General features: G+C 46.4%; 1 protein-coding gene across 6 annotated transcripts in view; it reads left to right on the top strand.

Annotated features, from left to right (window-relative positions):
- pbx4 (pre-B-cell leukemia transcription factor 4) overlaps nucleotides 1-14198 on the top strand; it is a 54242-nt gene that overhangs the window by 35213 nt on the left and 4831 nt on the right. For 2 of the 6 annotated variants that reach the window (XM_024432815.2, XM_024432813.2), the window contains 5 exons: nucleotides 9398-9645; nucleotides 9867-10057; nucleotides 10201-10336; nucleotides 10634-10790; nucleotides 13557-13684. In XM_024432815.2, the coding sequence (XP_024288583.1) occupies nucleotides 9398-9645; nucleotides 9867-10057; nucleotides 10201-10336; nucleotides 10634-10790; nucleotides 13557-13684 (860 nt within the window). The remainder of the gene's footprint in view (nucleotides 1-9397; nucleotides 9646-9866; nucleotides 10058-10200; nucleotides 10337-10633; nucleotides 10791-13556; nucleotides 13685-14198) is intronic. The other 4 variants (XM_024432819.2, XM_024432817.2, XM_024432814.2 and 1 more) reach the window with 3 other exon arrangements.

Below are 14198 nucleotides of genomic sequence, written 5' to 3'. Positions count from 1 at the left end.
TCTCGAGCTTAATGACGAGTTTGGAGGGTACTATGGTGTTAAATGCTGAGCTGTAGTCGATGAACAGCATTCTCACATAGTGTAGTGTGATTGTGTGTGCAGTGTGGTTGCGATTGCGTCGTCTGTGGACCTATTTGGGCGATAAGCAAATTGGAGTGGGTCTAGGGCATCAGGTAGGGTGGATGTGATATGGTCCTTGACTAGTCTCTCAAAGCACTTCATGATGACGGAAGTAAGTGCTATGGGGCGGCAGTCGTTTAGCTCAGTTACCTTAGCTTTCTTGGAAACAGGAACAATGGTGGCCCTCTTGAAGCATGTGGGAACAGCAGACTGGGATAAGAATTGATTGAATATGTCCGTAAACACACCAGCCAGCTGGTCTGCGCATGCTCTGAGGACGTGGCTGGGGATGCCGTCTTGGCCTGCAGCCTTGAGAGGGTTAACACGTTTAAATGTTTTACTCACGCCGGCTGCAGTGAAGAAGAGTCCGCAGGTTTTGGTAGCGGGCCGTGTCAGTGGCACTGTATTATCCTCAAAGCGGGCAAAAAAGTTATTTAGTCTGTCTGGGAGCAAGACATCCATCCTGGTCCGCGACGGGACTGGTTTTCTTTTTGTAATCCGTGATTGACTGTAGACCCTGCCACATACCTCTTGTGTCTGAGCCGTTGAATTGCGACTCTAATTTGTCTCTATACTGACGCTTAGCTTGTTTCATTGCCTTGCGGAGGGAATAGCTACCCTGTTTGTATTGGGTCATGTTTCCGGTCACCTTGCCCTGGTTAAAAGCAGTGGTTCGCGCGAATGCTGCCATCAATCCACGGTTTCTCGTTTGGGAATGTTTTAATCGTTGCTGTGGGTATAACATTGTCAATGCACTTTCTCATGAACTCGCTCACCGAATCAGCGTATTTGTCAATGTTGTTGTTGGACTCAATGCGGAACATATCCCAATCCACGTGATCGAAGCAGTCTTGAAGCATGGAATCAGATTGGTCTGACCAGCGTTGAACAGACCTGAGTGCGGGAGCTTCTTGTTTTAGTCTGTCTGTAGGCTGGAAGCAACAAAATGGAGTCGTGGTCAGCTTTTCCGAGGGCGGGGGAGGGCCTTAGGGCCTTATATGCGTCGCGGAAGTTAGAATAACAATGATCCAGGGTTTTACCAGCACTGGTTGCTCAATCGATGTGCTGATCTTGTTTTCAGATTAGCCTTGTTAAAATCCCCAGCTACAATGAATGCAGCCTCAGGATATGTGGTTTCCAGTTTACATAGAGTCAAATAAAGTTTGTTCAGGGCCATCGATGTGTCTGCTTGGGGGGGGGAATATATATACAGCTGTGATTATAATCGAAGAGAATTCCCTTGGTAGATAATGCGGTCAACATTTGATTGTGAGGAATTCAAAGTCAGGTGAACAGAAGGACTTGAGTTCCTGTATGTTGTTATGATCACACCACGTCTCGTTAATCATAAGGCATACCCCCTTGCTCGGATTTCATCAACCTTGTTGTCAAGAGACTGGACATTGGCGAGTAGTATGCTCGGGTGCGGTGCGCGATGTGCCTGTCTCCGGAGCCTGACCAGAAGACCGCCTCGTTTGCCCCTTTTACGGCGTCGTTGTTTAGGGTCGCCGGCTGGGATCCGATCTATTGTCCTGGGTGGAAAGCACAACACAGGATCCGCTTCGGGAGAGTCATATTCCTGGTCGTAATGATGGTGAGTTGACGTTGCTCTTATATTCAGTAGTTCATCCCGACTGTATGTAATGAAACCTAAGATTACCTGGGGTACGAATGTAAGAAATAACACGTAAAAAAAAAAAATACTGCATAGTTTCCTAGGAATGCGAAGAGAGGCGGCCATCTCTGTTGGCGCAACCTCAGGAGGCTGAAGAAATTCGGCTTGTCACCAAAAGCACTCACAAATTTCTACAGGTGCACGATCGAGAGCATCCTGTCGGGCTGTATCACTGCCTGGTACGGCAACTATTCCTCCCACAACCGTAAGGCTCTCCAGAGGGTAGAGAGGTCTGCACAACGCATCACCAGGGACAAACTACCTGCCCTCCAAGACACCTACACCTACATGTCACAGGAAGGCCATAAAGATCATCAAGGACAACAACCACCCGAGCCACTGCCTGTTCACCCCTCTATCATCCAGAAGGCGAGGTCAGTACAGGTGCATCAAAGCAGGGACCGAGAGACTGAAAAACAGCTTCTATCTGAAGGCCAACGGACTGTTAAACAGTCACCACTAACATTGAGTGGCTGCTGCCAACATCTCCAGCCACTTTAATAATGGAAATTGATGGGAATTGATGTAAAATGTATCACTAGCCACTTTAAACAATGCCACTTAATATAATGTTTACATTCCCAACATTACTCATCTCATATGTATATACTGTACTCTATCATCTACTGCATCTTGCCATCTTTATGTAATACATGTATCACTAGCCACTTTAAACTATGCCACTTTATGTTTATATACCCTACATTACTCATCACATATGTATATATTATACGCTATACCATCTACTGCATCGTGCCTATGCCGTTCTGTACCATCACTCATTCATATATCTTTATGTACATATTATTTATCCCTTTACACTTGTGTGTATAAGGTAGTAGTTGTGGAATTGTTAGGTTAGATTACTCGTTGGATTACTGCATTGTTGGAACTAGAAGCACAAGCATTTCGCTACACTCGCATTAACATCTGCTAACCGTGTATATGTGACAAATAAAATTTGATTTGAAATCATAGACTTAATTATATCACATTTAATGTAATGAGATTGAACTCAAAAGATGCCCAACGCTTGGACAGGGCAGAAGAAGAGTTTTCTGTCTGCGTCAACTGCAATTCTGTGATTTTTTTTTTTGGCTAATACGTTTTTTTTTTTTGACATGGTATTTTGATACTAAACCTGGTATCAGTCAAAATGCTGGTGTCATGACAACACTAGGAGAGCAAGTGAAGGAGGGATAGAGGGACAACGGCCACTTTAAGGGATACATGTACCTAATCTCTTTGGAGGGCTCCTGAGTGGTGCAGCGGTCGAAGGCACTGCATCTCAGTGCTGGAGTTGTCACTACAGACCCTGGTTCGATTTCAGGCTGTATCGCAACTGGCCGTGATTGGAAGTCGCAATAGGGCGGCGAAAAATTGGCCCAGCGTTGTCCTGGTTCGACTTGGCCGGGGTAGGCCGTCATTGTAAATAAGAATGTGTCCTTAACTGACTAACCTAGTTAAATAAAGGAAAACATGTCAAATACCCTCCTGCCTCTCACTCCTCCCTCTCTTCATCTCATTCCTGCTGCTCTTCTAGTGGATGCTTATTATGGAGAATGTGTTGGATGGTAAAGGCTCATGTAGAGCACCTGAGAACAGGAGGTATGTGTTGAGCCTTATAGGCCTAGATCTGATTGAAGCCTTTTGTCCCCGATTTGCTCTGGTCTCCATAGTTGTCGTCTCTAGTTAACAAAGGGTTAATTTCATGCTCAACGGTATTCACTGTGTTTGCCCAGGGTGGGACATCTCCCATTCACACCCCTCATCACACGGTGTTGACACTGACCACTCACCACTCCCTCGCTCAGGAAGGAAACACACTGACCATTTGTGTGACCGCTTGTTTGTTTTTGTGTGTGTGTGTGTGTGTGTGTGTGTGTGTGTGTGTGTGTGTGTGTGTGTGTGTGTGTGTGCCTGGGTGTGTGCCACAGGCTTTCAGTTAAGAGGACCAACACAACCACAGACGCTGCTTAAAGCATGACCTGACATATCCACAGCTTACTTACTGCCCCTCTCCAAAAAGTACCACTCGATAGACTAAAACGTTTTGTGGAATATAGGCCCAACTGTTGTTGGAATGAATGTCGTCCCCAATTGACAACTTGTGTAGCTAAAGATGTTACGATGCCCTCACCTCCCTACTTACTTATGAACCTCTAGCGGCACCTTTCGTGCAGCTTGTTTGCTGTTGCTCGCGAACGACTGGGTTTCAAGGTTGTTCGCCTGTTGCGCTAAAGCCTTGGAAGTCTTCAGGGCTCAGGCAAGGTAAGTCGTCATCAGGGCTCCCGAGTGTTGCAGAAGTCTAAAGGCACTGCATCTGTGCTAGAGGTGTCACTACAGGCCCTGGTTCGATTCCGGGCTGTGATTGGTGAGTCCCACAGGGCGGCGCACAACTGGCCCAGTGTTAGGGTTTGGCCGGGGGTAGGCAGTCATTGTAAATAAGAATTTATTCTTAACTTACTTGCCTAGTTAAATACATAAATAAACATCTGAGCGTGGTTCCCGACCTCTGTTACACCAGGGATGTATTATTATTTGTACTAGAGGGAGGAGGGAAAATGGAAGAGGATACCCCTGGATTAGGACTTACTACTCCAGACAGCACTCAGACGACTCCCGCTGTAGCATGGGGATCCTAATTCAACCTGTGGGTTCAGTAACAGTCTTCAATTTCCTCCCGGGGCCCAGAGTCACTTTACACTCTTCCTTTCCGATGCCACTAGGTTGCATTCGTCATCAAATTTCGATTTACAGAGTACTCCTTATAGAAGTCTATGGGTGTCATAGACCTAGGTTGGAAATATTTGATATTTTGCTTTGTATGTCATATTTTCAACCTAGTTGTAAAACTGGGAACTTTGCTCATAGTGAATTTATTTCACAAAGGGTTTACTGCACATCCTCCTCTTCTCTGAAGACCAGTCTTTTTTTCCTCTCTCATTTGGGCCAGTGACTTTTACTTGGTACTGACGGTGAATTCGCCAGAATGTCAATCCTTGACCTGTATGTAGGTCCTTCTTGTGTGAAGGTTGTGTAGCTTGGAACCTCCTTCCTTTTGGACCATTGTTTTCCTCTGGATCCAGTTACGGTATCGTAGCAGAGAGCATTTCTGAAGCGTTCTTATTCTGCTGTTCCCTCTTGCCTTTTCTTTCTCATCGTCTTCCTCTGCCTCTTCTCTGCTTTTATGTCTCCTCCTGTGACTCCCTTGTTTTTCCAATTCTCCTTGGTTCTCCTTCTAGGCTGCCCTCTATCCTTACTTTTTCTCTCCCCCTCTTTCTTTCTCTCTCCCCGGTTCGCTCCCTCAGTGGAAGGCTGAGAATACCCAAGGGAGCTGAGGCAATTAAAATGCTAATCCTGTCTGTCTACAGGGAGAGGAGGAGATGGAGGGAGGAGAGGAGGAGGAGGAGAGGTGGGGGCTGACAGCATGAGGGATTGCAGCTCACATGGAGAACTCAACTGAAATGGAGAGCGAGTGGCGCTGGAGTGTGGGGGGCCGAGAGAGAGGGGGGGATACAGGAGAGGGTGTGGGGAGGAGTGAAAAGGGGATGCAGGACAGAGCGAGAGAAGACAGACGTGGGATAAAAAGTGTGTGTGCCATGAGCTGAGGGTTGGCTGAAGGCCTGAATGTATTCGGGGGAACATGCATCTCCCCCTAATGTACTAAAGACACTGCTGCTCTGTTAGGGGTAACCTTCAACCTCACCCTGCCACACAAGTAGGCCGGGAGCGGGGCTTCTCAACTCTGACCCTACGAGGTCCGGAGCCTGCTGCTTTTCTGTTCTACCTGATCATTAATTACACACCTGGTTTCCCTGGTCTAAATCACTCACTGATTAGAGGGGAACAATGGAGAAGAAACTAAATGCGGTGGAACTGGCTTTGAGGTCCAGAGTTGAGTTTGAGGGGCCTAGAGTGTGTACCTACCTACCTGCGCTGCCTACTACGCACAATTGCGTTCTAGCCTGTGTGCATAGCGATATTGGCTGTGAGGCAGGAATGAGCTTCAGGATTATGTATGCAGTTGAAACCCCAGCTGGAGAGCCTGAATATTTCATAGTATGGCTGTAGCTCTTCTCCTCTCGTCTCGCTGCCTGTCTCAATGCCACACAACCTAGGGTGCTATTGTGTCTTTTTTACTATGTAATTGTATTGTGGCCGCAAACACCAGCTCCTTATTGCTTTATTGGAAAATGCATTACGACTGCTCAGTACTGAGTGCATAGGCCCTAATAGATGTGTGCGATTGTCAGAAATCACAGCTTAATAATTGGAGTAATTAGGAGAATCTGAGGTCGTTAGGGGCTACAGCTGGGGGCTATAATAATGAGAACTGGGGGGTTGGAGGGTGTGTGTAAGCAGAGATGTGGGGCAGGATGGAGGGGAAAGACCCGGAGAGGCATGCTTGACCTCTTGAGCTGTCGGTCAGTTGACTACTCCTTCTATGGCCACTGCATCCATGTATAACACTAACTGACCAAAAGCACATTTTTTGAAGTGTGTTTTGCCTGGAGTGCTAGATGGGTGGGGTTTGTACCTTTGGGACTATTCCATTGATGTTGTTGGTCTAGACGAGCTCAATCAAGCGCCGCTAAAGTATTTGGTAGGTAACAAAATACTGTTTCATGTTTTTTGAGCCAATGTCTGAATATTCTGGGCCTCCGGTGTATTGCACTGTCTGCTGGATCGGGAAATGGTTCGTCTGGAACAGTGTCTGGGACGGGACAGCTCAGACTGACTTCTACACACACGCACGAACACACACAGTCTGGAAGCTACAGACTTACTGGAGAGCACACACACACACAAGATAGAGGATTAGCCTAACACTTAAAACACAATCTACTCACAAGCACGCACAACTCTAGAAAACGTATCAAGTAGGTGCATAGTTTGCATACACATCGTAATAGCACTTTTTCTCTACCTAGCCGATATGTACTAAAGTTTAGCTTTGTGAGTGGAGAGGGGGAGAGAGAGCGATGGGCCAATCGGGGTCACTAGTTCAGTCGGCTGGGTCTGCTGCATTCCTGAGCCGTGAGCGGGGATGAGAGGTGGAGCAACAGTGGAGGAATGTGTCTCGGAGAGAACAGAGAGAGGATCTAGATGGAGAAAACAACGGAGGCCAGAGGGAACAAGAAAAAGAGGGCAACAGCAGGGGAGAAAATAAGTTTATAGAAAAGGAGGGAAAGTTAAGAGAAGAGAGGGAGAGACCATTGTTGAGGGGGAGTGGGCAGAATTGTTAGGATGAACTTTAAAGTAGTACACTAACAGAAAGGATACTGACTTTATTGTGGAAACATCGTTTTATCTCAAGTGTCCAGTAACTACACGTTAAATCCCCAATCCAGAGTTAGTGTTCCAGTCCAACAGCAGGCCCTGCCACTTGGTTGTGTGTACTTTTCAAGACTCGATGGATAGACCCATATCATTTTACCATTGAACTGCAGGAAATATCCCAGATGTATTTACTGTTCTGAAGAACTCTCTCCCATGGCTGTGTTAACCCAGAGAGAATAAAGCTGGGTAGAAATAGAATTGTCTCTTGTCTTTCCTCTGTTCCAGAACTGTAAGCTGTACAGAACAGCTGCTAGTTATGGCTTTAACAAAAATACTTTATTTATCCATGCAAGAGGGAAATGTATCCTGCTGTACCCAACCATTGGACACACACACACACATTTATATACTGAACAAAAAATATAAACGCAACAATTTTGACGATTTTACTCATTTTACAGTTCGTAAAAGGAAATCAGTCAATTGAAATAAAATCATTAGGCCATAGTCTATCGATTTCACATGAATGGGCAGGGGCGCAGGCCTACTGGGGAGCCAGGCCCAGCCAGTCCAATTTGGGTTTTTTTCCCCACAAAAGGGCTTTATTACAGACCGAAATACTCCTCAGTTTCATCAGCTGGTCTCCGATGATCCTGTAGGTAAAGAAGCCGGATGTGGAGGTCTTGGGCTGGTGTGGTTACACGTGGTGTGAGGCTGGTTGGGCATACTGCCAAATTCTCTAAAACAACGTTGGAGGCGGCTTATGGTAGAGAAATTAACATTAAATTATCTGGCAATAGCTCAGTTGGACCTTCCTGCAGTCAGCATGCCAATTGCACGCACCCTCAACTTGAGACATCTGTGGTGTTGTGTGACAAAACCGCACATTAAGTGGCCTTTTATTGTCCCCGGCACAAGGTGCACCTGTGTAATGATCATGCTGTTCAATCAGCTTCTTGACATGCCACACCTGTCAGGTGGATGGGCTATCTTGACAAAGGTGAAATGCTCACTAACAGGGATGTAAAGAAATGTGTGCACAAAATTGGAGAGAAATAAACATTTTGTGCAATCTTTTATTTCAGCTCATGAACATGGGACCAACACGTTTACATGTTGCGTTTTTATATTTTTGTTCAGTATATATTCCTGTACTGTGAACAGCAGAACAGTAAGTTGGATAGAACCGGCTCTGAGAGAGTTACTGGTCTTGGCTTTAATACAGCAATGCTCCAGTTCTCTTACACCCCTTTCACTCTACTGAGCAAAACCAAGCCAAGATGTACAGTGCTAGCCTGGTTAGGTTGCACATCTACAGTAGTTGCTTGAAAGGACAATGTACAGTACGGCATGATGGTGTTAAAACAACGGCTGTGAGTCCAAAGTGTGTTTGTGTATAGGAGTCTGCATTGAGGGCAATGTGCGTGTCTGTTTGCACCTGTGTGTGTTGTGTCTGAGTGTGTACTGTGTGCCTCCATATGTGCATCTGTGCCTCTGTGTGTGGGTGTCTATCTGTAAGAGGGAGAGATGAGTGTGTGGCTGGGGGCTGACAGAGGTCCTGGGTTTAATACAGTGGAATAGCAGAGCGGCTGAAAGCTGTACTTATGGCCAGCCGAGCTTGCAGTGACAGCACATGCACTCCCATTACTCTGCCCATGCCTCATGTTGCTGTTGCCTGCCTCTCTCTGCTCTGAACTGGCAGCCTGACACTGACTGAGGCGCCACACTGCCACCTGGTGTTAAAATAGGGTACTGCCAATTTAGAATTCACTTAAGAATTTAAGTACGTCCCAAATGGAACCCTTTTTAAAGTGCACTACTTTTAGGATGCCATTAGGGAGAGAATCGACAGGGTTGTTTTGACAGCTAGGGCACTTCTCCTTGAGGTTTTAGTATTGATGAAGTGTCCTACTGTCCTCCCTTCCCTTGCACCTGCTGGAACCTGGAAAAATCATCCTCTCCGGTAGAGAAAATACAGATTTGCCAATTTGGAAACTTTTTTTCGGTACATTAAAATTTCAAACTAAGGCCCCAGTCCAGAAACAACCCCCTAGCTGAGGCACTTCTAAAGATCTGAAAGAAATTGGATTGGAGAAGCCTTTAGGCCAGGTAGCCTAAGCAGTATGACAAACATTCTATCTGAGAGTGTTATTACCATATTGCCTATCCAACTTCGTCAGATCTACCTCAAGTGCCTAGGGTCGGATAAGGGGTTGAATCTGAATGACTCCGACGTTGCAATTGAGACACGGTGCTCCCTTATCCTTTTTAATGCCTGATTTGATATATTGAATTTCTCTCTCTTCGCCTCCTCTCCAGTGCTGAGTATCCGAGGCATTCAGGATGAGGACCCCCCAGACCCCCAGATCATGCGTCTGGACAACATGCTGCTGGCCGAGGGCGTGTCTGGCCCAGAGAAGGGCGGGGGCTCAGCGGCGGCGGCGGCTGCAGCAGCGGCAGCAGGAGGGTCGCCCGGCGCCGACGGAGGCATCGAACACTCAGACTACAGAGCCAAGCTGGCCCAGATCAGACAGATCTACCACTCTGAGCTGGAGAAATATGAACAGGTAGGAGAGCGAGGGAGACGCATTTATACAGATTTTACCCGTCTAAGCTGGAGAAAAACAGCACAAACGTATTTCTCTCTCACCTTCAAAGATGAGTGTTTTTGTGGGAATTTGTGTTATTTTGTGAAACTGGACTGAATTTTAAGTTAAACCTTTGTGTTAATAGTCTCATGTCTCCCTCCTTCTCTTCCTCATCCCCCTCCTCCACCCCTACACCCCAGGCATGCAGTGAGTTCACCAACCACGTGATGAACCTCCTGAGGGAGCAGAGTCGCACGCGGCCCATCTCTCCCAAGGAGATCGAGCGCATGGTGGCCATCATCCACCGCAAGTTCAGCTCCATCCAGATGCAGCTCAAACAGAGCACCTGCGAGGCCGTCATGATCCTACGCTCCAGATTCCTCGACGCCAGGTCTGTCTGTGCTTAAGAGTTTTGCTGTAATTTCATTTGTTACCTGCAGGGCTTTTTAAAAATTGTTCCGAGATGAATCATGTCTGACTGACTTTGTGTGTGTGTGTGTGTGTGTGTGTGTGTCGTATCAATGTCCCGGTCAGGCGTAAGAGGCGTAACTTCAACAAGCAGGCTACAGAGGTTCTGAACGAGTACTTCTACTCCCACCTGTCCAATCCCTACCCCAGTGAGGAGGCTAAAGAAGAGCTGGCCAAGAAGTGTGCCATCACCGTCTCCCAGGTACCACCGCACCACACACTTCTGCTGCCAGTGGACTTACCAGTACTGAAACCAGCTTTTCCCCTTCTAATGTATAGGTAGGGGGTCTGTTCCCCTGCCTAAAATAATTTAGCTTTATTTGGTTTCAATTGAAAATGTACTGAATCAGGGATGGACTACCTGACATTTTCCAGTACGAACGGTTTGTTTTCCGTTGGGAAACATTTTGCTACGGCGTGCACTGATGAATACAACCCTGGAAAGACATCTAGGCGATACACTGACTAATACACTGGTGTCTGTCCGTCTCCCCCTCAGGTTTCTAATTGGTTCGGCAACAAGAGAATACGGTACAAGAAGAACATTGGTAAGTTCCAGGAGGAAGCGAACCTCTACGCAGTTAAAACAGCGGTGGATGCTGCCAGCGTGTCGGCGCAGGCTAGCCAGGCTAACTCTCCGGCGACACCCAACTCAGGTACCGTGTGCCCCTGCCAACCACCCCTGACCCCCACCCCTCCATCCATCTCAATCACCCTGCCTCCCCACACCAATCAGCTGAGGTCCATGCTATTACACACACATTGTAGTTCATACACACTGGCAGAAGTGTAGAACCACATACACGGAATGAGGACAATGTCTGCATTGCTGTCTGTCCTGTCTGCCTGCCTGTCTGCGTGTCTGTCTGTCTGTCTGTCTGCCTCTGTTGTCTGGCTCTCCATCTGACTTTTCTTCTGTTCCTCTGCTTGTTTGGTGTCTGATGCATTGCTGTGATGTCATTGCGCTCACAGATTTTCTATAGTGGAGTTTTTTTTGACCAAATCTTATTTTGGACCAGATTGATAATCTCCTCGTTCAAAGTTGCTTTAATGGGGCCTCCCGGGTGGTTAAGGACGCTGTACTGCAGCGCCAGCTGTGCCACCAGAGACTCTGGGTTCGCGCCCAGGCTCTGTCGTAACCGGCCGCGACCGGGAGGTCCGTGGGGCGACGCACAATTGGCTGAGCGTCGTCTGGGTTAGGGAGGGTTTGGCCGGTAGGCTCATCGCGCACCAGCGACTCCTGTGGCAGGCTGGGCGCAGTGCGCGCCAACCAAGGTTGCCAGGTGCACGGTGTTTTCTCCGACACATTGGTGTGGCTGGCTTCCGGGTTGGATGGCGCTGTGTTAAGAAGCAGTGCGGCTTGGTTGGGTTGTGTATCGGAGGACGCATGACTTTCAACCTTCTTCTCTCCGCAGCCCGTACGATGAGACAAGATAGTAGCTACTAAAACAATTGGATACCACGAAATTGGGGAGGAAAGGGGGATCAAATGTTTTTTAAATTAAAAAGTGGCTTTAATGTTGTAGAAAGTGGTCATTTTCAGGGATAAATGTAGCTTGACTCAGCAGTATCTTAGCTGCTGGGCTATTGCCCTAAGCAATAACTCTTAGTAGGAAATGACCATCGTACCCCATCGGATTATAAATCCAATCCAATTGTATTTTTTCTTTCTGAATGTCTGAATGGTTTCTGTTCAATTTCACCACTTCCTCTTTCGATGTCGTCATTTTAACATGATATATTTCTTATTTATTTATCCTACTACTACTGCAAACTCCCACAGTCACCCTGTTGGCTGTCTGTCTTTATCTAGCAGCCAGCACACCTTTGAATTAGTGTACATACATATACACACACACACACACACACACACACTGCCGTTCAAAAGTTTGGGGTCACTTAGAAATGTCTTTGTTTTTGGTTTGTTTAAAATAACATCAAATACAGTGTAGACATTTTAATGTTGTAAATGACTATTGTAGCTGGAAACGGCTGTTATGCTATTTTTATGGAATATCTACACAGGCGTAAAGAGGCCCATTATCAGCAACCATCACTCCTGTGTTCCAATGGCACGTTGTGTTAGCTAATCCAAGTTGATCATTTTAAAAGGCTAATTGATCATTAGAAAAACCTTTTGCAATTATGTTAGCACAGCTGAAAACTGTTGTTCTGATTAAAGAAGCATTTTGGGGTTCGATTACATGCTCAAAATGGCCAGAAACAAAGAACTTTCTTCGGAAACTCATCAGTCTATTCTTGTTCTCAGAAATTAAGGCTATTCCGTGCAAGAAATTGCCAAGAAACTGAAGATCTGGCACTATTCCCTTCACAGAATAGCACGTTTTATTGCTTCTTTAATCAGAACAACAGTTTTCAGCTGTGCTAACATCATTGTAAAGGATTTTCTAATGATCAATTAGCCTTTTAAAATGAAACTTGGATTAGCTAACACAACGTGCCATTGGAACACAGGAGTGATGTTTGCTGATAATGAGCCTCTGTATGCCTATGTAGATATTCCATTAAAAATCAGCTGTTTCCAGCTTCAATAGTCATTTACAACATTAACAATGTCAACACTGTATTTCTGATCATTTTGATATTTTAACGGACAAAAAAATTAGCTTTTCTTTCAAAAACCAGGACATTTCGAAGTGATCCCCAAACGTTTGAACGGTAGACACACACACGTATGTACCAGCTACCCCTATTTGCTCAGGAAGCAGACAGGAGCAGGTAGGTGATGTACCATTGTCATTGTGAGCCATACTGTATGTCTGCTTCATAGAAATCTATTCTATTATTATCTGAATTCTATTTCCATGGTCTGCCTCTCCTGCAGTAAGATTACAGCTCGCTGGTGGACTGTCGGGTAACAGCACTCGGTCTCAAGACTTGACAACTAAAAATGTCTGAATTCCACTTTGACGCTCACTCGTTTAACGAAAACAGTTTAATGAAAACTTCGACCACCGTTTTTCATGTAATAAGACATTTGTGTTGTCTTGATTTTGGTCCGTTTCGAACAAGAAAGTTGCAGTTGGCCCGATAGTTTGGCTATTTCATTCTTCTGCACTAGCCTCATACTTCATTCACAACAACGTGAGGAAGGTGGAAATTTAGGATCCAACTGTACAATGTATTGGATCATCTTGGCACCCAGAAGGCTCTGTCACGAGTGACTAAATCATTGCTCACCTCATTCTAAACACTCTGACTGTGGTCCATGATCCTCATGTTTTCAACACTAGCCAATGGGTTGTGAGCACGAGTATGACGGTCTCTTTTCAAAAGCCAGTGTACTTTTAACTTCCTGGATGAACTGTGATCTCTGACCCCGGCACACTGCGGTGCCTGATTTGACTGACAGAGCCACACTGAGATGCCTGATTGGCTGACACAGCGTGTGTTGCCTGCAGGGTCGTCAAGGTCATACAGCTTGTCTCATGCTGGCGACGCTGCTGCTGCCTACCTCGGCCTGCACCCCTTGAACCTCAACGGGGCTGGGGAGGCCGTCCTCAACATCTCTCCCTCTCTGCAGCCCCAGGTAGGCACTGAGGACCTCTAGGAAAGCCTGCCTCAATGCTCCAACCCCCTCCAATCCAGTCTCTCTAGGTTTGCAAGATCCCTGTAACGTTCACAAAATGTCCTGGTTTTCACAATCCTGGTTGGAGGATTTCTGGAATTGGGAGGGAATAGTGAAGGCAATCCTGGAATTTGTTCAAACAACATTTCTTTAAAAAAAAATAAAAACAGGGCATTTTGGGGAGGTTTCCAGGACTTTACCACCCCAAACATCCCTAGACATCCAGCTCCTCCTAGCTATGATGACCCCCACCTCCTCCCTAAACACCCAACCCAAGACCCCCTGTGGCACCTGTCCCTGTTCCACCTAGCAGAGAAACATGCCTCAGGTACATTTTGGCCCTTCCCCCTCTCTCTCCACCTTGTTTCAGTTAAGCCTTTGGTGTACCTGCCTTACCATTCTCCCCCAGTTATTTATCCATCCATTTCATCTCTATGTCCACGTTTTCTTCTCCAAATGCCACCCTATTCCCTAT

This window comes from Oncorhynchus tshawytscha, linkage group LG09, assembly GCF_018296145.1.
Source record: "Oncorhynchus tshawytscha isolate Ot180627B linkage group LG09, Otsh_v2.0, whole genome shotgun sequence".
In the NCBI taxonomy this organism is placed as follows: domain Eukaryota; kingdom Metazoa; phylum Chordata; class Actinopteri; order Salmoniformes; family Salmonidae; genus Oncorhynchus; species Oncorhynchus tshawytscha.
Note: the sequence above shows the minus strand (reverse complement) of the source record. Positions and strands in the feature narration are given on the sequence as shown.